Raw genomic sequence first — 22,523 nt, forward strand, 5'->3', positions numbered from 1 at the left:
TGTGTGTGTGTGTGTGTAAGGGAGCTATGCAGTGTGTGTGTGTGTAAGGGAGCTATGCAATGTGCGTGTGTAAGGGAGCCATGCAGTGTGTGTGTGTGTAAGGGAGCTATGCAGTGTGTGTGTGTAAGGGAGCCATGCAGTGCGTGTGTGTGTAAGGGAGCCATGCAGTGCGTGTGTGTGTGTGTAAGGGAGCCATGCAGTGTGTGTGTGTGTGTGTAAGGGAGCCATGCAGTGTGTGTGTGTGTGTGTAAGGGAGCCATGCAGTGTGTGTGTGTGTGTAAGGGAGCTATGCAGTGTGTGTGTGTGTGTAAGGGAGCCATGCAGTGTGTGTGTGTGTAAGGGAGCTATGCAGTGTGTGTGTGTGTGTGTGTAAGGGAGCCATGCAGTGTGTGTGTGTGTAAGGGAGCTATGCAGTGTGTGTGTGTGTAAGGGAGCCATGCAGTGTGTGTGTGTGTGTGTGTGTGTGTGTGTAAGGGAGCTATGCAGTGTGTGTGTGTAAGGGAGCCATGCAGTGTGTGTGTAAGGGAGCCATGCAGTGTGTGTGTGTGTAAGGGAGCTATGCAATGTGCGTGTGTAAGGGAGCTATGCAGTGTGTGTGTGTGTAAGGGAGCCATGCAGTGTGTGTGTGTGTGTGTGTAAGGGAGCCATGCAGTGTGTGTGTGTGTGTGTAAGGGAGCCATGCAGTGTGTGTGTGTGTGTGTAAGGGAGCCATGCAGTGTGTGTGTGTGTGTGTAAGGGAGCCATGCAGTGTGTGTGTGTGTGTGTAAGGGAGCCATGCAGTGTGTGTGTGTGTAAGGGAGCTATGCAATGTGCGTGTGTAAGGGAGAAATGCAGTGTGTGTGTGTGTAAGGGAGCAATGCAGTGTGTGTGTGTGTGTGTAAGGGAGCTATGCAGTGTGCGTGTGTGTGTGTAAGGGAGCTATGCAGTGTGCGTGTGTGTGTGTAAGGGAGCTATGCAGTGTGCGTGTGTAAGGGAGCTATGCAGTGTGTGTGTGTGTGTGTGTAAGGGAGCTATGCAATGTGCGTGTGTAAGGGAGCCATGCAGTGTGTGTGTGTAAGGGAGCTATGCAGTGTGTGTGTGTGTGTGTGTAAGGGAGCCATGCAGTGTGTGTAAGGGAGCTATGCAATGTGTGTGTGTGTGTGTAAGGGAGCTATGCAGTGTGTGTGTGTGTGTGTGTGTGTGTGTGTGTAAGGGAGCTATGCAATGTGCGTGTGTAAGGGAGCCATGCAGTGTGTGTGTGTAAGGGAGCTATGCAGTGTGTGTGTGTGTGTGTAAGGGAGCCATGCAGTGTGTGTAAGGGAGCTATGCAATGTGTGTGTGTAAGGGAGCTATGCAGTGTGTGTGTGTGTAAGGGAGCCATGCAGTGTGTGTGTGTAAGGGAGCTATGCAGTGTGTGTGTGTAAGGGAGCCATGCAGTGTGTGTAAGGGAGCTATGCAATGTGCGTGTGTAAGGGAGCTATGCAGTGTGTGTGTAAGGGAGCTATGCAGTGTGTGTGTGTGTAAGGGAGCTATGCAGTGTGTGTGTGTGTAAGGGAGCTATGCAGTGTGTGTGTGTGTGTGTGTGTGTAAGGGAGCTATGCAGTGTGTGTGTGTGTGTAAGGGAGCCATGCAGTGTGTGTGTGTGTGTGTGTGTGTGTGTGTAAGGGAGCCATGCAGTGTGTGTGTGTGTGTGTGTGTGTGTGTGTGTGTGTGTAAGGGAGCCATGCAGTGTGTGTGTGTGTGTGTGTGTGTGTGTGTAAGGGAGCCATGCCGTGTGTGTGTGTGTGTAAGGGAGCTATGCCGTGTGTGTGTGTAAGGGAGCTATGCCGTGTGTGTGTGTGTGTAAGGGAGCTATGCCGTGTGTGTGTGTGTGTAAGGGAGCTATGCCGTGTGTGTGTGTGTGTAAGGGAGCTATGCAGTGTGTGTGTGTGTGTGTGTAAGGGAGCCATGCAGTGTGTGTGTGTGTGTGTGTAAGGGAGCCATGCAGTGTGTGTGTGTGTGTGTGTGTGTAAGGGAGCCATGCAGTGTGTGTGTATAAGGGAGCCATGCAGTGTGTGTGTGTGTGTGTGTAAGGGAGCCATGCAGTGTGTGTGCCTGTAAGGGAGCCATGCAGTGTGTGTGCCTGTAAGGGAGCTATGCAGTGTGTGTGTGTGTAAGGGAGCCATGCAGTGTGTGTGTGTGTGTAAGGGAGCCATGCAGTGTGTGTGTGTGTGTGTGTAAGGGAGCCATGCAGTGTGTGTGTGTGTGTGTGTGTAAGGGAGCCATGCAGTGTGTGTGTGTAAGGGAGCTATGCAGTGTGTGTGTGTAAGGGAGCTATGCAGAGTGTGTGTGTGTGTAAGGGAGCTATGCAGTGTGTGTGTGTGTGTGTGTAAGGGAGCCATGCAGTGTGTGTGTGTAAGGGAGCTATGCAGTGTGTGTGTTTAAGGGAGCTATGCAGTGTGTGTGTGTGTGTGTGTGTGTAAGGGAGCCATGCAGTGTGTGTGTGTGTGTGTGTGTGTGTGTGTGTGTGTGTGTGTGTGTGTGTGTAAGGGAGCCATGCAGTGTGTGTGTGTGTGTGTAAGGGAGCTATGCAGTGTGTGTGTAAGGGAGCCATGCAGTGTGTGTGTGTGTGTGTGTAGGGAGCCATGCAGTGTGTGTGTGTGTGTAGGGAGCCATGCAGTGTGTGTAAGGGAGCCATGCAGTGTGTGTGTGTGTAAGGGAGCTATGCAGTGTGTGTAATGGAGCCATGCAGTGTGTGTGTGTGTGTGTGTAAGGGAGCTATGCAGTGTGTGTGTGTGTGTGTGTGTGTAAGGGAGCCATGCAGTGTGTGTGTGTGTGTGTAAGGGAGCCATGCAGTGTGTGTGTGTGTGTGTGTGTGTGTGTAAGGGAGCCATGCAGTGTGTGTGTGTAAGGGAGCCATGCAGTGTGTGTGTAAGGGAGCTATGCAGTGTGTAAGGGAGCCATGCAGTGTGTGTGTGTGTGTGTGTGTGTGTGTAAGGGAGCTATGCAGTGTGTGTAAGGGAGCTATGCAGTGTGTGTGTGTAAGGGAGCTATGCAGTGTGTGTGTGTGTAAGGGAGCCATGCAGTGTGTGTGTGTGTGTGTGTGTGTGTGTGTGTGTGTGTGTGTGTGTGTGTGTGTGTAAGGGAGCTATGCAGTGTGTGTGTGTGTAAGGGAGCTATGCAATGTGCGTGTGTAAGGGAGCTATGCAGTGTGTGTGTGTGTGTAAGGGAGCTATGCAGTGTGTGTGTGTAAGGGAGCTATGCAGTGCGTGTGTGTGTAAGGGAGCCATGCAGTGCGTGTGTGTGTGTGTAAGGGAGCCATGCAGTGTGTGTGTGTGTGTGTAAGGGAGCCATGCAGTGTGTGTGTGTGTGTGTGTGTGTGTGTAAGGGAGCCATGCAGTGTGTGTGTGTGTAAGGGAGCTATGCAGTGTGTGTGTGTGTAAGGGAGCCATGCAGTGTGTGTGTGTGTAAGGGAGCTATGCAGTGTGCGTGTGTAAGGGAGCTATGCAGTGTGTGTGTGTGTGTGTAAGGGAGCCATGCAGTGTGTGTGTGTGTGTGTGTGTAAGGGAGCTATGCAGTGTGTGTGTGTAAGGGAGCTATGCAGTGTGTGTGTGTGTAAGGGAGCCATGCAGTGTGTGTGTAAGGGAGCCATGCAGTGTGTGTGTGTGTGTAAGGGAGCTATGCAATGTGCGTGTGTAAGGGAGCTATGCAGTGTGTGTGTGTGTAAGGGAGCTATGCAGTGTGTGTGTGTGTGTGTAAGGGAGCCATGCAGTGTGTGTGTGTGTGTGTGTAAGGGAGCCATGCAGTGTGTGTGTGTGTGTGTGTGTGTAAGGGAGCCATGCAGTGTGTGTGTGTGTAAGGGAGCTATGCAATGTGCGTGTGTAAGGGAGCTATGCAATGTGCGTGTGTGTGTAAGGGAGCAATGCAGTGTGTGTGTGTAAGGGAGCTATGCAGTGTGCGTGTGTAAGGGAGCTATGCAGTGTGTGTGTGTGTGTGTGTGTGTGTAAGGGAGCTATGCAATGTGCGTGTGTAAGGGAGCCATGCAGTGTGTGTGTGTAAGGGAGCTATGCAGTGTGTGTGTGTGTGTAAGGGAGCCATGCAGTGTGTGTAAGGGAGCTATGCAATGTGTGTGTGTGTGTGTAAGGGAGCTATGCAGTGTGTGTGTGTGTGTGTGTGTGTAAGGGAGCTATGCAATGTGCGTGTGTAAGGGAGCCATGCAGTGTGTGTGTGTAAGGGAGCTATGCAGTGTGTGTGTGTGTGTAAGGGAGCCATGCAGTGTGTGTAAGGGAGCTATGCAATGTGTGTGTGTAAGGGAGCTATGCAGTGTGTGTGTGTGTAAGGGAGCCATGCAGTGTGTGTGTGTAAGGGAGCTATGCAGTGTGTGTGTAAGGGAGCCATGCAGTGTGTGTAAGGGAGCTATGCAATGTGCGTGTGTAAGGGAGCTATGCAGTGTGTGTGTAAGGGAGCTATGCAGTGTGTGTGTGTGTGTGTGTGTGTAAGGGAGCTATGCAGTGTGTGTGTGTGTGTAAGGGAGCTATGCAGTGTGTGTGTGTGTGTGTGTGTAAGGGAGCTATGCAGTGTGTGTGTGTGTGTGTAAGGGAGCCATGCAGTGTGTGTGTGTGTGTGTGTAAGGGAGCCATGCAGTGTGTGTGTGTAAGGGAGCCATGCAGTGTGTGTGTGTAAGGGAGCCATGCAGTGTGTGTGTGTGTGTGTAAGGGAGCCATGCAGTGTGTGTGTGTGTAAGGGAGCTATGCAATGTGCGTGTGTAAGGGAGCTATGCAATGTGCGTGTGTGTGTAAGGGAGCAATGCAGTGTGTGTGTGTGTAAGGGAGCTATGCAGTGTGCGTGTGTAAGGGAGCTATGCAGTGTGTGTGTGTGTGTGTGTGTAAGGGAGCTATGCAATGTGCGTGTGTAAGGGAGCCATGCAGTGTGTGTGTGTAAGGGAGCTATGCAGTGTGTGTGTGTGTGTAAGGGAGCCATGCAGTGTGTGTAAGGGAGCTATGCAATGTGTGTGTGTGTGTGTAAGGGAGCTATGCAGTGTGTGTGTGTGTGTGTGTGTGTGTAAGGGAGCTATGCAATGTGCGTGTGTAAGGGAGCCATGCAGTGTGTGTGTGTAAGGGAGCTATGCAGTGTGTGTGTGTGTGTAAGGGAGCCATGCAGTGTGTGTAAGGGAGCTATGCAATGTGTGTGTGTAAGGGAGCTATGCAGTGTGTGTGTGTGTAAGGGAGCCATGCAGTGTGTGTGTGTAAGGGAGCTATGCAGTGTGTGTGTAAGGGAGCCATGCAGTGTGTGTAAGGGAGCTATGCAATGTGCGTGTGTAAGGGAGCTATGCAGTGTGTGTGTAAGGGAGCTATGCAGTGTGTGTGTGTGTGTGTGTGTAAGGGAGCTATGCAGTGTGTGTGTGTGTGTGTAAGGGAGCTATGCAGTGTGTGTGTGTGTGTGTGTGTGTGTAAGGGAGCTATGCAGTGTGTGTGTGTGTGTAAGGGAGCCATGCAGTGTGTGTGTGTGTGTGTAAGGGAGCCATGCAGTGTGTGTGTGTGTGTGTGTGTGTGTGTGTAAGGGAGCCATGCAGTGTGTGTGTGTGTGTGTGTGTGTGTGTGTGTGTGTAAGGGAGCCATGCCGTGTGTGTGTGTGTGTAAGGGAGCTATGCCGTGTGTGTGTGTAAGGGAGCTATGCCGTGTGTGTGTGTGTGTAAGGGAGCTATGCCGTGTGTGTGTGTGTGTAAGGGAGCTATGCCGTGTGTGTGTGTGTGTAAGGGAGCTATGCAGTGTGTGTGTGTGTGTGTGTAAGGGAGCCATGCAGTGTGTGTGTGTGTGTGTGTAAGGGAGCCATGCAGTGTGTGTGTGTGTGTGTAAGGGAGCCATGCAGTGTGTGTGTGTGTGTGTGTGTGTGTGTAAGGGAGCCATGCAGTGTGTGTGTATAAGGGAGCCATGCAGTGTGTGTGTGTGTGTGTGTAAGGGAGCCATGCAGTGTGTGTGCCTGTAAGGGAGCCATGCAGTGTGTGTGCCTGTAAGGGAGCTATGCAGTGTGTGTGTGTGTAAGGGAGCCATGCAGTGTGTGTGTGTGTGTGTAAGGGAGCCATGCAGTGTGTGTGTGTGTGTGTGTGTGTAAGGGAGCCATGCAGTGTGTGTGTGTGTGTGTGTAAGGGAGCCATGCAGTGTGTGTGTGTAAGGGAGCTATGCAATGTGTGTGTGTAAGGGAGCTATGCAGAGTGTGTGTGTGTGTGTAAGGGAGCTATGCAGTGTGTGTGTGTGTGTGTAAGGGAGCCATGCAGTGTGTGTGTGTAAGGGAGCTATGCAGTGTGTGTGTTTAAGGGAGCTATGCAGTGTGTGTGTGTGTGTGTAAGGGAGCCATGCAGTGTGTGTGTGTGTGTGTGTGTGTGTGTGTAAGGGAGCCATGCAGTGTGTGTGTGTGTGTGTAAGGGAGCTATGCAGTGTGTGTGTAAGGGAGCCATGCAGTGTGTGTGTGTGTGTGTGTAGGGAGCCATGCAGTGTGTGTGTGTGTGTAGGGAGCCATGCAGTGTGTGTAAGGGAGCCATGCAGTGTGTGTGTGTGTAAGGGAGCTATGCAGTGTGTGTAATGGAGCCATGCAGTGTGTGTGTGTGTGTGTGTGTGTGTGTGTGTGTGTAAGGGAGCTATGCAGTGTGTGTGTGTGTGTGTAAGGGAGCCATGCAGTGTGTGTGTGTGTGTGTGTAAGGGAGCCATGCAGTGTGTGTGTGTGTGTGTGTAAGGGAGCCATGCAGTGTGTGTGTGTAAGGGAGCCATGCAGTGTGTGTGTAAGGGAGCTATGCAGTGTGTAAGGGAGCCATGCAGTGTGTGTGTGTGTGTGTGTGTGTGTGTAAGGGAGCTATGCAGTGTGTGTAAGGGAGCTATGCAGTGTGTGTGTGTAAGGGAGCTATGCAGTGTGTGTGTGTGTAAGGGAGCTATGCAGTGTGTGTGTAAGGGAGCCATGCAGTGTGTGTGTGTGTGTGTGTGTGTGTGTGTGTGTAAGGGAGCTATGCAGTGTGTGTGTGTGTAAGGGAGCTATGCAGTGTGTGTGTGTAAGGGAGCTATGCAGTGTGTGTGTGTAAGGGAGCTATGCAGTGCGTGTGTGTGTAAGGGAGCCATGCAGTGCGTGTGTGTGTGTGTAAGGGAGCCATGCAGTGTGTGTGTGTGTGTGTAAGGGAGCCATGCAGTGTGTGTGTGTGTGTGTGTAAGGGAGCCATGCAGTGTGTGTGTGTGTGTGTGTAAGGGAGCCATGCAGTGTGTGTGTGTGTAAGGGAGCTATGCAGTGTGTGTGTGTGTAAGGGAGCCATGCAGTGTGTGTGTGTGTAAGGGAGCTATGCAGTGTGCGTGTGTAAGGGAGCTATGCAGTGTGTGTGTGTAAGGGAGCCATGCAGTGTGTGTGTGTGTGTGTAAGGGAGCTATGCAGTGTGTGTGTGTAAGGGAGCTATGCAGTGTGTGTGTGTGTGTGTAAGGGAGCCATGCAGTGTGTGTGTAAGGGAGCCATGCAGTGTGTGTGTGTGTGTAAGGGAGCTATGCAATGTGCGTGTGTAAGGGAGCTATGCAGTGTGTGTGTGTGTGTGTGTGTAAGGGAGCCATGCAGTGTGTGTGTGTGTGTGTGTAAGGGAGCCATGCAGTGTGTGTGTGTGTGTGTGTGTGTGTGTGTGTGTAAGGGAGCCATGCAGTGTGTGTGTGTGTAAGGGAGCTATGCAATGTGCGTGTGTAAGGGAGCTATGCAATGTGCGTGTGTGTGTAAGGGAGCAATGCAGTGTGTGTGTGTGTAAGGGAGCTATGCAGTGTGCGTGTGTAAGGGAGCTATGCAGTGTGTGTGTGTGTGTGTGTGTAAGGGAGCTATGCAATGTGCGTGTGTAAGGGAGCCATGCAGTGTGTGTGTGTAAGGGAGCTATGCAGTGTGTGTGTGTGTGTAAGGGAGCCATGCAGTGTGTGTAAGGGAGCTATGCAATGTGTGTGTGTGTGTGTAAGGGAGCTATGCAGTGTGTGTGTGTGTGTGTGTAAGGGAGCTATGCAATGTGCGTGTGTAAGGGAGCCATGCAGTGTGTGTGTGTAAGGGAGCTATGCAGTGTGTGTGTGTGTGTAAGGGAGCCATGCAGTGTGTGTAAGGGAGCTATGCAATGTGTGTGTGTAAGGGAGCTATGCAGTGTGTGTGTGTGTAAGGGAGCCATGCAGTGTGTGTGTGTAAGGGAGCTATGCAGTGTGTGTGTAAGGGAGCCATGCAGTGTGTGTAAGGGAGCTATGCAATGTGCGTGTGTAAGGGAGCTATGCAGTGTGTGTGTAAGGGAGCTATGCAGTGTGTGTGTGTGTGTGTGTGTGTAAGGGAGCTATGCAGTGTGTGTGTGTGTGTAAGGGAGCCATGCAGTGTGTGTGTGTAAGGGAGCTATGCAATGTGCGTGTGTAAGGGAGCTATGCAATGTGCGTGTGTGTGTAAGGGAGCAATGCAGTGTGTGTGTGTGTAAGGGAGCTATGCAGTGTGCGTGTGTAAGGGAGCTATGCAGTGTGTGTGTGTGTGTGTGTGTAAGGGAGCTATGCAATGTGCGTGTGTAAGGGAGCCATGCAGTGTGTGTGTGTAAGGGAGCTATGCAGTGTGTGTGTGTGTGTAAGGGAGCCATGCAGTGTGTGTAAGGGAGCTATGCAATGTGTGTGTGTGTGTGTAAGGGAGCTATGCAGTGTGTGTGTGTGTGTATGTGTGTAAGGGAGCTATGCAATGTGCGTGTGTAAGGGAGCCATGCAGTGTGTGTGTGTAAGGGAGCTATGCAGTGTGTGTGTGTGTGTAAGGGAGCCATGCAGTGTGTGTAAGGGAGCTATGCAATGTGTGTGTGTAAGGGAGCTATGCAGTGTGTGTGTGTGTAAGGGAGCCATGCAGTGTGTGTGTGTAAGGGAGCTATGCAGTGTGTGTGTAAGGGAGCCATGCAGTGTGTGTAAGGGAGCTATGCAATGTGCGTGTGTAAGGGAGCTATGCAGTGTGTGTGTAAGGGAGCTATGCAGTGTGTGTGTGTGTGTGTGTGTGTAAGGGAGCTATGCAGTGTGTGTGTGTGTGTGTAAGGGAGCTATGCAGTGTGTGTGTGTGTGTGTGTGTAAGGGAGCTATGCAGTGTGTGTGTGTGTGTGTAAGGGAGCCATGCAGTGTGTGTGTGTGTGTGTGTAAGGGAGCCATGCAGTGTGTGTGTGTGTGTGTGTGTGTAAGGGAGCCATGCAGTGTGTGTGTGTAAGGGAGCCATGCAGTGTGTGTGTGTGTGTGTAAGGGAGCCATGCAGTGTGTGTGTGTGTAAGGGAGCTATGCAATGTGCGTGTGTAAGGGAGCTATGCAATGTGCGTGTGTGTGTAAGGGAGCAATGCAGTGTGTGTGTGTGTAAGGGAGCTATGCAATGTGCGTGTGTGTGTAAGGGAGCTATGCAGTGTGTGTGTGTGTGTGTGTGTGTGTAAGGGAGCTATGCAATGTGCGTGTGTAAGGGAGCCATGCAGTGTGTGTGTGTAAGGGAGCTATGCAGTGTGTGTGTGTGTGTAAGGGAGCCATGCAGTGTGTGTAAGGGAGCTATGCAATGTGTGTGTGTGTGTGTAAGGGAGCTATGCAGTGTGTGTGTGTGTGTGTGTGTGTGTAAGGGAGCTATGCAATGTGCGTGTGTAAGGGAGCCATGCAGTGTGTGTGTGTAAGGGAGCTATGCAGTGTGTGTGTGTGTGTAAGGGAGCCATGCAGTGTGTGTAAGGGAGCTATGCAATGTGTGTGTGTAAGGGAGCTATGCAGTGTGTGTGTGTGTAAGGGAGCCATGCAGTGTGTGTGTGTAAGGGAGCTATGCAGTGTGTGTGTAAGGGAGCCATGCAGTGTGTGTAAGGGAGCTATGCAATGTGCGTGTGTAAGGGAGCTATGCAGTGTGTGTGTAAGGGAGCTATGCAGTGTGTGTGTGTGTGTGTGTGTAAGGGAGCTATGCAGTGTGTGTGTGTGTGTGTAAGGGAGCTATGCAGTGTGTGTGTGTGTGTGTGTGTGTGTAAGGGAGCTATGCAGTGTGTGTGTGTGTGTAAGGGAGCCATGCAGTGTGTGTGTGTGTGTGTGTGTGTAAGGGAGCCATGCAGTGTGTGTGTGTGTGTGTGTGTGTGTGTAAGGGAGCCATGCAGTGTGTGTGTGTGTGTGTGTGTGTGTGTAAGGGAGCCATGCCGTGTGTGTGTGTGTGTAAGGGAGCTATGCCGTGTGTGTGTGTAAGGGAGCTATGCCGTGTGTGTGTGTGTGTAAGGGAGCTATGCCGTGTGTGTGTGTGTGTAAGGGAGCTATGCCGTGTGTGTGTGTGTGTAAGGGAGCTATGCAGTGTGTGTGTGTGTGTGTGTAAGGGAGCCATGCAGTGTGTGTGTGTGTGTGTAAGGGAGCCATGCAGTGTGTGTGTGTGTGTGTGTGTGTAAGGGAGCCATGCAGTGTGTGTGTATAAGGGAGCCATGCAGTGTGTGTGTGTGTGTGTGTGTGTGTAAGGGAGCCATGCAGTGTGTGTGCCTGTAAGGGAGCCATGCAGTGTGTGTGCCTGTAAGGGAGCTATGCAGTGTGTGTGTGTGTAAGGGAGCCATGCAGTGTGTGTGTGTGTGTGTAAGGGAGCCATGCAGTGTGTGTGTGTGTGTGTGTAAGGGAGCCATGCAGTGTGTGTGTGTGTGTGTGTAAGGGAGCCATGCAGTGTGTGTGTGTAAGGGAGCTATGCAATGTGTGTGTGTAAGGGAGCTATGCAGAGTGTGTGTGTGTGTGTAAGGGAGCTATGCAGTGTGTGTGTGTGTGTGTAAGGGAGCCATGCAGTGTGTGTGTGTAAGGGAGCTATGCAGTGTGTGTGTTTAAGGGAGCTATGCAGTGTGTGTGTGTGTGTGTGTGTGTAAGGGAGCCATGCAGTGTGTGTGTGTGTGTGTGTGTGTGTGTAAGGGAGCCATGCAGTGTGTGTGTGTGTGTGTAAGGGAGCTATGCAGTGTGTGTGTAAGGGAGCCATGCAGTGTGTGTGTGTGTGTGTGTAGGGAGCCATGCAGTGTGTGTGTGTGTGTAGGGAGCCATGCAGTGTGTGTAAGGGAGCCATGCAGTGTGTGTGTGTGTAAGGGAGCTATGCAGTGTGTGTAATGGAGCCATGCAGTGTGTGTGTGTGTGTGTGTGTGTGTGTGTGTAAGGGAGCTATGCAGTGTGTGTGTGTGTGTAAGGGAGCCATGCAGTGTGTGTGTGTGTGTGTAAGGGAGCCATGCAGTGTGTGTGTGTGTGTGTGTGTGTGTGTGTAAGGGAGCCATGCAGTGTGTGTGTGTAAGGGAGCCATGCAGTGTGTGTGTAAGGGAGCTATGCAGTGTGTAAGGGAGCCATGCAGTGTGTGTGTGTGTGTGTGTGTGTGTGTGTGTGTGTGTGTGTGTGTGTAAGGGAGCTATGCAGTGTGTGTAAGGGAGCTATGCAGTGTGTGTGTGTAAGGGAGCTATGCAGTGTGTGTGTGTGTAAGGGAGCTATGCAGTGTGTGTGTAAGGGAGCCATGCAGTGTGTGTGTGTGTGTGTGTGTGTGTGTGTGTGTGTAAGGGAGCTATGCAGTGTGTGTGTGTGTAAGGGAGCTATGCAGTGTGTGTGTGTAAGGGAGCTATGCAGTGTGTGTGTGTAAGGGAGCTATGCAGTGCGTGTGTGTGTAAGGGAGCCATGCAGTGCGTGTGTGTGTGTGTAAGGGAGCCATGCAGTGTGTGTGTGTGTGTGTAAGGGAGCCATGCAGTGTGTGTGTGTGTGTGTGTAAGGGAGCCATGCAGTGTGTGTGTGTGTGTGTGTGTAAGGGAGCCATGCAGTGTGTGTGTGTGTAAGGGAGCTATGCAGTGTGTGTGTGTGTAAGGGAGCCATGCAGTGTGTGTGTGTGTAAGGGAGCTATGCAGTGTGCGTGTGTAAGGGAGCTATGCAGTGTGTGTGTGTGTGTGTAAGGGAGCCATGCAGTGTGTGTGTGTGTGTGTGTGTAAGGGAGCTATGCAGTGTGTGTGTGTAAGGGAGCTATGCAGTGTGTGTGTGTGTGTAAGGGAGCCATGCAGTGTGTGTGTAAGGGAGCCATGCAGTGTGTGTGTGTGTGTAAGGGAGCTATGCAATGTGCGTGTGTAAGGGAGCTATGCAGTGTGTGTGTGTGTGTGTGTAAGGGAGCCATGCAGTGTGTGTGTGTGTGTGTGTAAGGGAGCCATGCAGTGTGTGTGTGTGTGTGTGTGTGTGTGTGTGTGTGTGTAAGGGAGCCATGCAATGTGCGTGTGTAAGGGAGCTATGCAATGTGCGTGTGTGTGTAAGGGAGCAATGCAGTGTGCGTGTGTGTGTAAGGGAGCAATGCAGTGTGTGTGTGTGTAAGGGAGCTATGCAGTGTGCGTGTGTAAGGGAGCTATGCAGTGTGTGTGTGTGTGTGTGTGTAAGGGAGCTATGCAATGTGCGTGTGTAAGGGAGCCATGCAGTGTGTGTGTGTAAGGGAGCTATGCAGTGTGTGTGTGTGTGTAAGGGAGCCATGCAGTGTGTGTAAGGGAGCTATGCAATGTGTGTGTGTGTGTGTGTAAGGGAGCTATGCAGTGTGTGTGTGTGTGTGTGTGTGTGTAAGGGAGCTATGCAATGTGCGTGTGTAAGGGAGCCATGCAGTGTGTGTGTGTAAGGGAGCTATGCAGTGTGTGTGTAAGGGAGCCATGCAGTGTGTGTAAGGGAGCTATGCAATGTGTGTGTGTAAGGGAGCTATGCAGTGTGTGTGTGTGTAAGGGAGCCATGCAGTGTGTGTGTGTAAGGGAGCTATGCAGTGTGTGTGTAAGGGAGCCATGCAGTGTGTGTAAGGGAGCTATGCAATGTGCGTGTGTAAGGGAGCTATGCAGTGTGTGTGTAAGGGAGCTATGCAGTGTGTGTGTGTGTGTGTGTAAGGGAGCTATGCAGTGTGTGTGTGTGTGTAAGGGAGCTATGCAGTGTGTGTGTGTGTGTGTGTGTGTGTGTGTGTAAGGGAGCTATGCAGTGTGTGTGTGTGTGTGTAAGGGAGCCATGCAGTGTGTGTGTGTGTGTAAGGGAGCTATGCAGTGTGTGTAATGGAGCCATGCAGTGTGTGTGTGTGTGTGTGTGTGTGTGTGTGTGTAAGGGAGCCATGCAGTGTGTGTGTGTGTGTGTAAGGGAGCCATGCAGTGTGTGTGTGTGTGTGTGTGTGTGTAAGGGAGCCATGCAGTGTGTGTGTGTAAGGGAGCCATGCAGTGTGTGTGTAAGGGAGCTATGCAGTGTGTAAGGGAGCCATGCAGTGTGTGTGTGTGTGTGTGTGTGTGTGTGTGTGTGTGTGTGTGTGTAAGGGAGCTATGCAGTGTGTGTAAGGGAGCTATGCAGTGTGTGTGTGTAAGGGAGCTATGCAGTGTGTGTGTGTGTAAGGGAGCTATGCAGTGTGTGTGTAAGGGAGCCATGCAGTGTGTGTGTGTGTGTGTGTGTGTGTGTGTGTGTGTAAGGGAGCTATGCAGTGTGTGTGTGTGTAAGGGAGCTATGCAGTGTGTGTGTGTAAGGGAGCTATGCAGTGTGTGTGTGTAAGGGAGCTATGCAGTGCGTGTGTGTGTAAGGGAGCCATGCAGTGCGTGTGTGTGTGTGTAAGGGAGCCATGCAGTGTGTGTGTGTGTGTGTAAGGGAGCCATGCAGTGTGTGTGTGTGTGTGTGTAAGGGAGCCATGCAGTGTGTGTGTGTGTGTGTGTGTAAGGGAGCCATGCAGTGTGTGTGTGTGTAAGGGAGCTATGCAGTGTGTGTGTGTGTAAGGGAGCCATGCAGTGTGTGTGTGTGTAAGGGAGCTATGCAGTGTGCGTGTGTAAGGGAGCTATGCAGTGTGTGTGTGTGTGTGTAAGGGAGCCATGCAGTGTGTGTGTGTGTGTGTGTGTAAGGGAGCTATGCAGTGTGTGTGTGTAAGGGAGCTATGCAGTGTGTGTGTGTGTGTAAGGGAGCCATGCAGTGTGTGTGTAAGGGAGCCATGCAGTGTGTGTGTGTGTGTAAGGGAGCTATGCAATGTGCGTGTGTAAGGGAGCTATGCAGTGTGTGTGTGTGTGTGTGTAAGGGAGCCATGCAGTGTGTGTGTGTGTGTGTGTAAGGGAGCCATGCAGTGTGTGTGTGTGTGTGTGTGTGTGTGTGTGTGTGTGTAAGGGAGCCATGCAATGTGCGTGTGTAAGGGAGCTATGCAATGTGCGTGTGTGTGTAAGGGAGCAATGCAGTGTGCGTGTGTGTGTAAGGGAGCAATGCAGTGTGTGTGTGTGTAAGGGAGCTATGCAGTGTGCGTGTGTAAGGGAGCTATGCAGTGTGTGTGTGTGTGTGTGTGTAAGGGAGCTATGCAATGTGCGTGTGTAAGGGAGCCATGCAGTGTGTGTGTGTAAGGGAGCTATGCAGTGTGTGTGTGTGTGTAAGGGAGCCATGCAGTGTGTGTAAGGGAGCTATGCAATGTGTGTGTGTGTGTGTAAGGGAGCTATGCAGTGTGTGTGTGTGTGTGTGTGTGTGTAAGGGAGCTATGCAATGTGCGTGTGTAAGGGAGCCATGCAGTGTGTGTGTGTAAGGGAGCTATGCAGTGTGTGTGTAAGGGAGCCATGCAGTGTGTGTAAGGGAGCTATGCAATGTGTGTGTGTAAGGGAGCTATGCAGTGTGTGTGTGTGTAAGGGAGCCATGCAGTGTGTGTGTGTAAGGGAGCTATGCAGTGTGTGTGTAAGGGAGCCATGCAGTGTGTGTAAGGGAGCTATGCAATGTGCGTGTGTAAGGGAGCTATGCAGTGTGTGTGTAAGGGAGCTATGCAGTGTGTGTGTGTGTGTGTGTAAGGGAGCTATGCAGTGTGTGTGTGTGTGTAAGGGAGCTATGCAGTGTGTGTGTGTGTGTGTGTGTGTGTGTGTGTGTGTAAGGGAGCTATGCAGTGTGTGTGTGTGTGTGTAAGGGAGCCATGCAGTGTGTGTGTGTGTGTAAGGGAGCCATGCAGTGTGTGTGTGTGTAAGGGAGCCATGCAGTGTGTGTGTGTAAGGGAGCCATGCAGTGTGTGTGTGTGTGTGTAAGGGAGCCATGCAGTGTGTGTGTGTAAGGGAGCTATGCAGTGTGCGTGTGTAAGGGAGCTATGCAGTGTGCGTGTGTAAGGGAGCTATGCAGTGTGCGTGTGTGTGTGTAAGGGAGCTATGCAGTGTGCGTGTGTAAGGGAGCCATGCAGTGTGCGTGTGTAAGGGAGCCATGCAGTGTGCGTGTGTAAGGGAGCCATGCAGTATGTGCAGGTTATTTATCTCTGCACTGCACGCACTTATCAGACATCTGGAGGCACATGGATTATTACAGGAATATATAATATTTGTAGTAGCGTTGTCAGTGATAATTGGGCCACGTATTGGTTCATGTTTTTCCCGCAGTTTAGTGAATGAAGTAGATGCGTTGGGCACCGTGTACCATGTTTTTTCATAGTACCCACAATAAGTCTTAGGGACAGGGAGTCTGCTATACACACTAATACAATAACGTGTGTGTGTGTGTGTGTGTGTGTGTGTGTACATACATACACGTTATTAGATTTTCTATACACCACAGCTCTTATAGGTCAGTGGATGGCATTAGCGCCAGCATCACTACCTTTGTCTGGAGGCTCTGCCAGGGTGCAGTCAGCTGGGCACAGGCTTTCCTCATTGCATTCGTTAGATATGGTGATGAAGGAGGCGGGCGATATGGACTGCGAGCGGCTGCTGTTGTTGCTGCGGTCATTCCCTCCGGGAGTTTGAGTGTCCACACTGCGTAGGGAAAGCGGTGGGGGGGCGCGGTGTCCATCTGGGATATCTTGTGGCTAGAAAAGAAATAGAGAAAACATACAAAACAAAAAAATAAAAAAAAATGATGCAAATAATTTTTCCTTAAAACCCAAAGTGCTCAGAATTATAATGTCCTGGATTTAGCACATCACTAGAATTTACCATATGAAAGACATTGAACAACTTTATTTTATTTTCAGTTTGTATTTGTGTAAAGCAAATATTGTGTTTTACTTGCGGAACTTTTAGCCATTGCGGCATTTATGTACTCGTCTCTGATCCCAGATTGGGGCTGGGTTGGTTTAGCAGGAGAGCATAGAGTCACCGGCCATGGCACATACAAAGGAGAGCACCACCTACAGGCCACTAGGGTTACTGCATGCCCGGGAAGCACAGATAGAGGCGTGACAGCACCTGCATAAGAATACTCTAAGCTAGTGGTTCCCAAACTCTGTCCTTGAGGTACCCCAACAGTCCTGGTTTTAAGGATATCCATGCTTAACCACAGGTGACTTAATTAGTACCTCTGTCATTTGATTGAACCATCTGTGCGTAACCAAGGATCTCTTTAAATGAAACCTGGATTATTAGGGAGCCTTGAGGACAGTATTTGGGAACCTCTGCTCTAATGGTTTATTATATACAACGTTTTGCTGACTCTGTAGAATTTCCTGGCGTTATAGAGGTTTACAAAAACAAAAAGGTTAAAATGTTTCACTTTATTTTTAAGAGATAGAATTATCACATGAATATAATGTGCGTTATATAGCCGCCTCCTGTACCTCTCACTGTACAGAACGTCCCACCAATAATATTCAGTATGGGGAAATATGCCGCACTGTAATACAGCGGCAGTACCAGGCACCAGGCACTAGGCAGGGGATGGCAATACTAAACAACTCGTGTATAAATGTGCTTCCGGACAGTTCAGCATCTTACTGTGAATTGCATTAGGTCCTTCCTTTGCAGAGCTCAGCTCACAGCCAAGCACAGGACAATAGAGCTGCTGATGGCCACTGAGATGAGCTGCCGGATCTCACCTTGGCCTATGGAAAAGGACTAATCCAGCTTAGAATTGTGAGCTGGCACAACCAAACCTGCTGCTCTATTCATGCTTGGTTGTGACAGGAAGAAAAGAGCAGGAAGAAAGCAATGACCACATAGAACTGTTCCATCTAACATCTAGTACACATCCTGCCACTATAAAGGTGCATACACACGGAACGATATATCGTTAAGATATGAACGCTAACGATATCTTTCAACGATATATCGCTCATATTGTTCCGTGTGTATGCAATGAACGACAAACAATGCGCGCTCCCGCTGGACGATATCGTGCACTTTCCATAGGGGCATGTGATCGTTGGTCGTTCATCCACACACCAAAGATATCACCAACGATGAACAATATCGTTCATCCAGCACACCAGGAATTTCAAGGGAGATCGTTCGCTGAACAGATCATCCCGTGTGTACCCAGCATAAGAGATCCTGTACAACAACAGATCCGATTACTAGAAGAGATACTGTACAATAACAGATTCTAGTGTTATAAGAGATCCTGTACAACAACAGATCCGATCACTAGAAGAGATACTGTACAATAACAGATTCTAGTATTATAAGAGATCCTGTACAACAGATCCGATCACTAGAAGAGATCCTGTACAATAACTTATTCTAGTATTATAAGAGATCCTGTACAACAGATCCGATCACTAGAAGAGATACTGTACAATAACAGATTCTAGTATTATAAGAGATCCTGTACAACAGATCCGATCACTAGAAGAGCTACTGTACAATAACAGATTCTAGTGTTATAAGAGATCCTGTACAACAGATCCGATCACTAGAAGAGATCCTGTACAATAACAGATTCTAGTATTATAAGAGATCCTGTACAACAGATCCGATTACTAGAAGAGATCCTGTACAATAACTTATTCTAGTATTATAAGAAATCCTGTACAACAACAGATCCGATCACTAGAAGAGATCCTGTACAATAACAGATTCTAGTATTATAAGAGATCCTGTACAACAACAGATCCGATTACTAGAAGAGATCCTGTACAACAACAGATCCGATCACTAGAAGAGCTACTGTACAATAACAGATTCTAGTATTATAAGAGATCCTGTACAACAACAGATCCGATCACTAGAAGAGATACTGTACAATAACAGATTCTAGTGTTATAAGAGATCCTGTACAACAACAGATCCGATCACTAGAAGAGATACTGTACAATAACAGATTCTAGTGTTATAAGAGATCCTGTACAACAACAGATCCGATCACTAGAAGAGATACTGTACAATAACAGATTCTAGTATTATAAGAGATCCTGTACAACAGATCCGATCACTAGGAGAGATACTGTACAATAACAGATTCTAGTATTCTAAGAGATCCTGTACAACAACAGATCCGATCACTAGAAGAGCTACTGTACAATAACAGATTCTAGTATTCTAAGAGATCCTGTACAACAGATCCGATTACTAGAAGAGATCCTGTACAATAACAGATTCTAGTATTCTAAGAGATCCTGTACAACAGATCCGATCACTAGGAGAGATACTGTACAATAACAGATTCTAGTATTCTAAGAGATCCTGTACAACAACAGATCCGATCACTAGAAGAGATACTGTACAACAACAGATTCTAGTATTCTAAGAGATCCTGTACAACAGATCCGATTACTAGAAGAGATCCTGTACAATAACAGATTCTAGTATTCTAAGAGATCCTGTACAACAACAGATCCGATCACTAGAAGAGATAATGTACAATAACAGATTCTAGTATTCTAAGAGATCCTGTACAACAGATCCGATTACTAGAAGAGATCCTGTACAATAACAGATTCTAGTATTCTAAGAGATCCTGTACAACAACAGATCCGATCACTAGAAGAGATAATGTACAATAACAGATTCAAGTATTATAAGAGATCCTGTACAACAACAGATCCGATTACTAGAAGAGATCCTGTACAACAACAGATTCTAGTATTATAAGAAATATGGTACAATAACATATACGATCAGTGTGACTGGAGGACCTCAACTCGACACCCGATCGCAGACTGTGTTTGATCCCCACTGGATATTAGGGTATTCGGGATTCCCACTTAACGTCAGTAACCGCCTGTCACTAACTCCACCCACTGCGCCATGGGCATGTAACGATGCTGCCACCACCACCAAACTACCATCGGTGTTTTGAACCTCTTCTTACATAGAACCATGCTCCTACCCTCGGCACCTGGAACGGCTTCTGCGGCTTATGCGTTGACTAGCTGCGGCCGCACCTCCTGATTGGTGTCGGCCAATTCCTCCTGATCCCTCGCAGTGAACCAGGCTCTACACTGTAGGTGGCAGAGGACTTGAGCTTGGAGGCACCTGGGCTCAGTCCAGAACAGCCGGAGAACGGAATAGCGTGTTGTGCAATTCTGTTGGTCGCAGGATTCGGATGCAGTCGTAAGGCAGAGATGTTTATTGCTCAATAGTCTTGGAAAGACTCTTCCCCTCAGTGTCAAGGGGGTACAGCATACAGATGTTACAGCAGTCTTGATGTTCAAAATACACACATACAGGACTCACATGTCCTCTTTTATCCTACTCCAATACACATTACCATGGGGGGTAACTCAGTCATGTGGTTACTTCATCAAACTATCTCATAAAATATAAATAAATAGATCTTAGATTTCAAAGTAGTGAAGCAATTTCCACCATTCTAATATACCACCCAAAACCAGTTGCTTCCTAAAACACAAACTGATTTAGCATACAGTATAACTATCTTAAAACAAGAGATATGGTAAGAACTTACCTTTGTTATCTCTGTTTCTACGAAGTCCATAGGGTCCACAGGGTTGACCTTGGGGTATAGCTGGATCTGGATCCACGGGCACCACGCAGTTAAAGCTTTGCTGCTCCCAGGATGCACTTGGGTCCGTCCTCCTCTATACCCCGCCCCGGCCACAGGCACCTCAGTTGGTAAGCAGCTAAGGCCGGAGGAGGAGACTAAACAGAGAGAAGGAAGACTGGAACACACAAGAAACCATACTCACAGAAATGGGAGACGGAAAACCGGTGACCAGCCACACAGCCCATTTGAAGCCAGGTGCGTCAGGGCGGGCGCCCTGTGGACCCTATGGACTTCGTAGAAACAGAGATAACAAAGGTAAGTTCTTACCATATCTCTTGTTTTCTACTTCAGGGTCCATAGGGGGTCCACAGGGTTGACCTTGGGGATGTCCCAAAGCAGTTCAACTAAGGGCGGGGACGCTCCTGTGCTGAAAGGAGCACCCGGCGCCCAAAGGATGCATCCTGAGAGGCGAAGGTGTCAAACGCATAAAACCTCAAAAACGTCTGAATTGAAGACCAAGTAGCCGCCTTACACAGCTGAACAGCGGAGGCGCCACGTCTAGCAGCCCAAGAGGGACCCACAGAACGAGTGGAATGAGCCTTAACAGAGGCTGGCACAGGTAAACCCTCCTGCGCATAAGCCTCACAAATAACTGAACGAAGCCAACGGGCTAACGTTTGCTTGTTGGCAGGCCAACCCCTCTTGTGAAAACCGAAGAGGACAAACAAAGAATCCGACTTCCTAACCGAAGCAGTCCGGTCCACATAGATTCTAAGTGCCCGGACCACATCCAAGGAAGCCTCACCAGCAGCAAGATCAGGTGACTGAAAAGCTGGCACAACAAGTTCCTGATTAATGTGGAACTTTGAAACCACTTTGGGCGAAAACTCAGGACGCGTGCGGAGCACTGCCCTGTCCTGGTGAAAAATCAGAAAAGGAGGGCGACAGGAAAGCGCCCCCAATTCTGAAACCCTCCTGGCCGAAGCAATTGCCAGGAGAAAAATGGTCTTAAACGTCAGCCACTTGAGCTCCACCGACTCAAGCGGCTCAAAAGGAGGACCCTGCAAGACACTCAGTACCACCGTCAAGTCCCACGGAGCCACCGGAGGCACGAAGGGAGGCTGGATCGTGAGAACACCTTGGAAAAAGGTGTAAACATCTGGCAGTGTAGCAATCCGTCGCTGAAACCACACGGACAAAGCAGACACATGAACCTTCAGAGAGGCCAGGCGTAAGCCGAGGTCCAAACCCGATTGAAGAAATTCCAAGATTCTGGAAACCCGGAACACCTGCGGATCATAGTTTCTGGATTCACACCACTGAAAATAAGTGCGCCACACCCTGTGGTAAATCCGCGCGGAAGCAGGCTTGCGTGCCCTAAGCATGGTACCAATCACTGAACTGGAGAAACCCCTAGACCTCAAGACGGCTGTCTCAAGAGCCACGCCGTCAAAGACAGCCGACCCAGATCCGGGTAAAGGCAGGGCCCCTGAGACAACAGGTCCCGACGCTGAGGAAGAAGGTACGGAGCGTCGATGGAGAGGAACCTCAGATCGGAGTACCAAGGACGTCTGGGCCACGCCGGAGCCACCAGCATGAGCGTGCCGCCGTCCTGCTTGAATTTCCGCAGAACCCGAGGAAGTAAGGATATCGGAGGAAACAGATACGCCCATTTCACCGACAGAGCGTCTACCAGACAGGCGCCTGCGTCTCTTGTCCTTGACCCGTAAACGGGCAACTTGTGATTGTGACGGGAGGCCATCAAGTCCAGCTCCGGCAGCCCCCACCTGTCCACGAGTAGCTGAAACACCTCTGGGTGAAGCGACCATTCCCCGGGATGCACATCGTGACGGCTGAGGAAGTCCGCCTCCCAATTGAGGACTCCGGGAATGAAGACTGCCGAGATCGCTGGAACGTGACACTCCGCCCAAGCAAGAATGCGAGACACCTCCGACATTGCTGCCCGACTGCGAGTTCCCCCTTGGTGGTTGATGTACGCCACCGTGGTGGCGTTGTCGGACTGCACCTGAACCGCCCTTCCGTGAAGAGCGGGGCCGGACGACTGCAGGGCCCTGTACACAGCCCGCAGTTCCAGGATGTTGATGGGGAGAAGTGCTTCTTCCGCGGACCAACGACCCTGAAGCAATAATGAGCCGGTCACTGCCCCCCAACCCCGAAGACTGGCATCCGTCGTGAGCAGGACCCAGTCCGGGATCCAAAAGGGGCGCCCCTCGACCAGATGCGCCGTCTGAAGCCACCAAGCCAAAGACTGCCGAACCTCCGCGGACAACACCAGCATCTGAGAGCGGATCCGGTGAGGTAACCCGTTCCATTCCGATAGAATCAGCCCCTGCAGGGGCCGGGAATGGAACTGGGCAAATTCCACCATGTCGAATGTCGACACCATGGACCCCAGAACTCTCATAGCTGAATGGACCGACAGGCGGCAACTGCTCAGGCAACTGTGTATCCGCAGCTGCAGGGAGGAGACCTTCTCTGGAGTCAGGAAAATCCGCTGCTGACGAGAATCCAGCAGGGCTCCCAAATGAGCCATCCGCTGTGATGGAATCAGGGAGGACTTCTTCCAGTTTATCAACCACCCGTGTGCTTGAAGACAAGCAATGGTCAGGTGGAGATGTCGAAGAAGCACCTCCGGGGAGCTCGCCAGCAGCAGAAGATCGTCCAGGTACGGCAACAGACGTAGACCCTGACCCCGAAGGTGGGCAGCCATAACCGCCATCACCTTGGTGAACACCCTCGGAGCCGTGGAAAGGCCAAAAGGCAACGCCCGAAATTGGTAGCGATGGTTCAGGATAGCAAACCTCAGATACCGCTGATGTGCCGGTGCTATGGGCACATGGAGATAGGCGTCCTGGATATCGAGGGAGACCATATAATCCCCGGGTTCCATCGCCAGAATGATGGAACGTAACGTTTCCATCCTGAACCTGGGAACTCTGAGGTATCTGTTCA

The 22,523-nt window shown here is 50.2% G+C and overlaps 1 protein-coding gene across 2 annotated transcripts in view; it reads right to left on the reverse strand.

Annotated features, from left to right (window-relative positions):
- The window catches only part of FAM117B (family with sequence similarity 117 member B), a 132,007-nt gene that overhangs the window by 40,703 nt on the left and 68,781 nt on the right, over positions 1–22,523 (reverse strand). For both annotated transcript variants that reach the window (XM_088462091.1, XM_088462090.1), the window contains one exon: positions 15,489–15,696. In XM_088462091.1, the coding sequence (XP_088318217.1) occupies positions 15,489–15,696 (208 nt within the window). The remainder of the gene's footprint in view (positions 1–15,488; positions 15,697–22,523) is intronic.

This window comes from Taudactylus pleione, unplaced genomic scaffold (assembly GCF_031769625.1).
Source record: "Taudactylus pleione unplaced genomic scaffold, aTauple2 ptg001149l, whole genome shotgun sequence".
Classification (NCBI taxonomy): domain Eukaryota; kingdom Metazoa; phylum Chordata; class Amphibia; order Anura; family Myobatrachidae; genus Taudactylus; species Taudactylus pleione.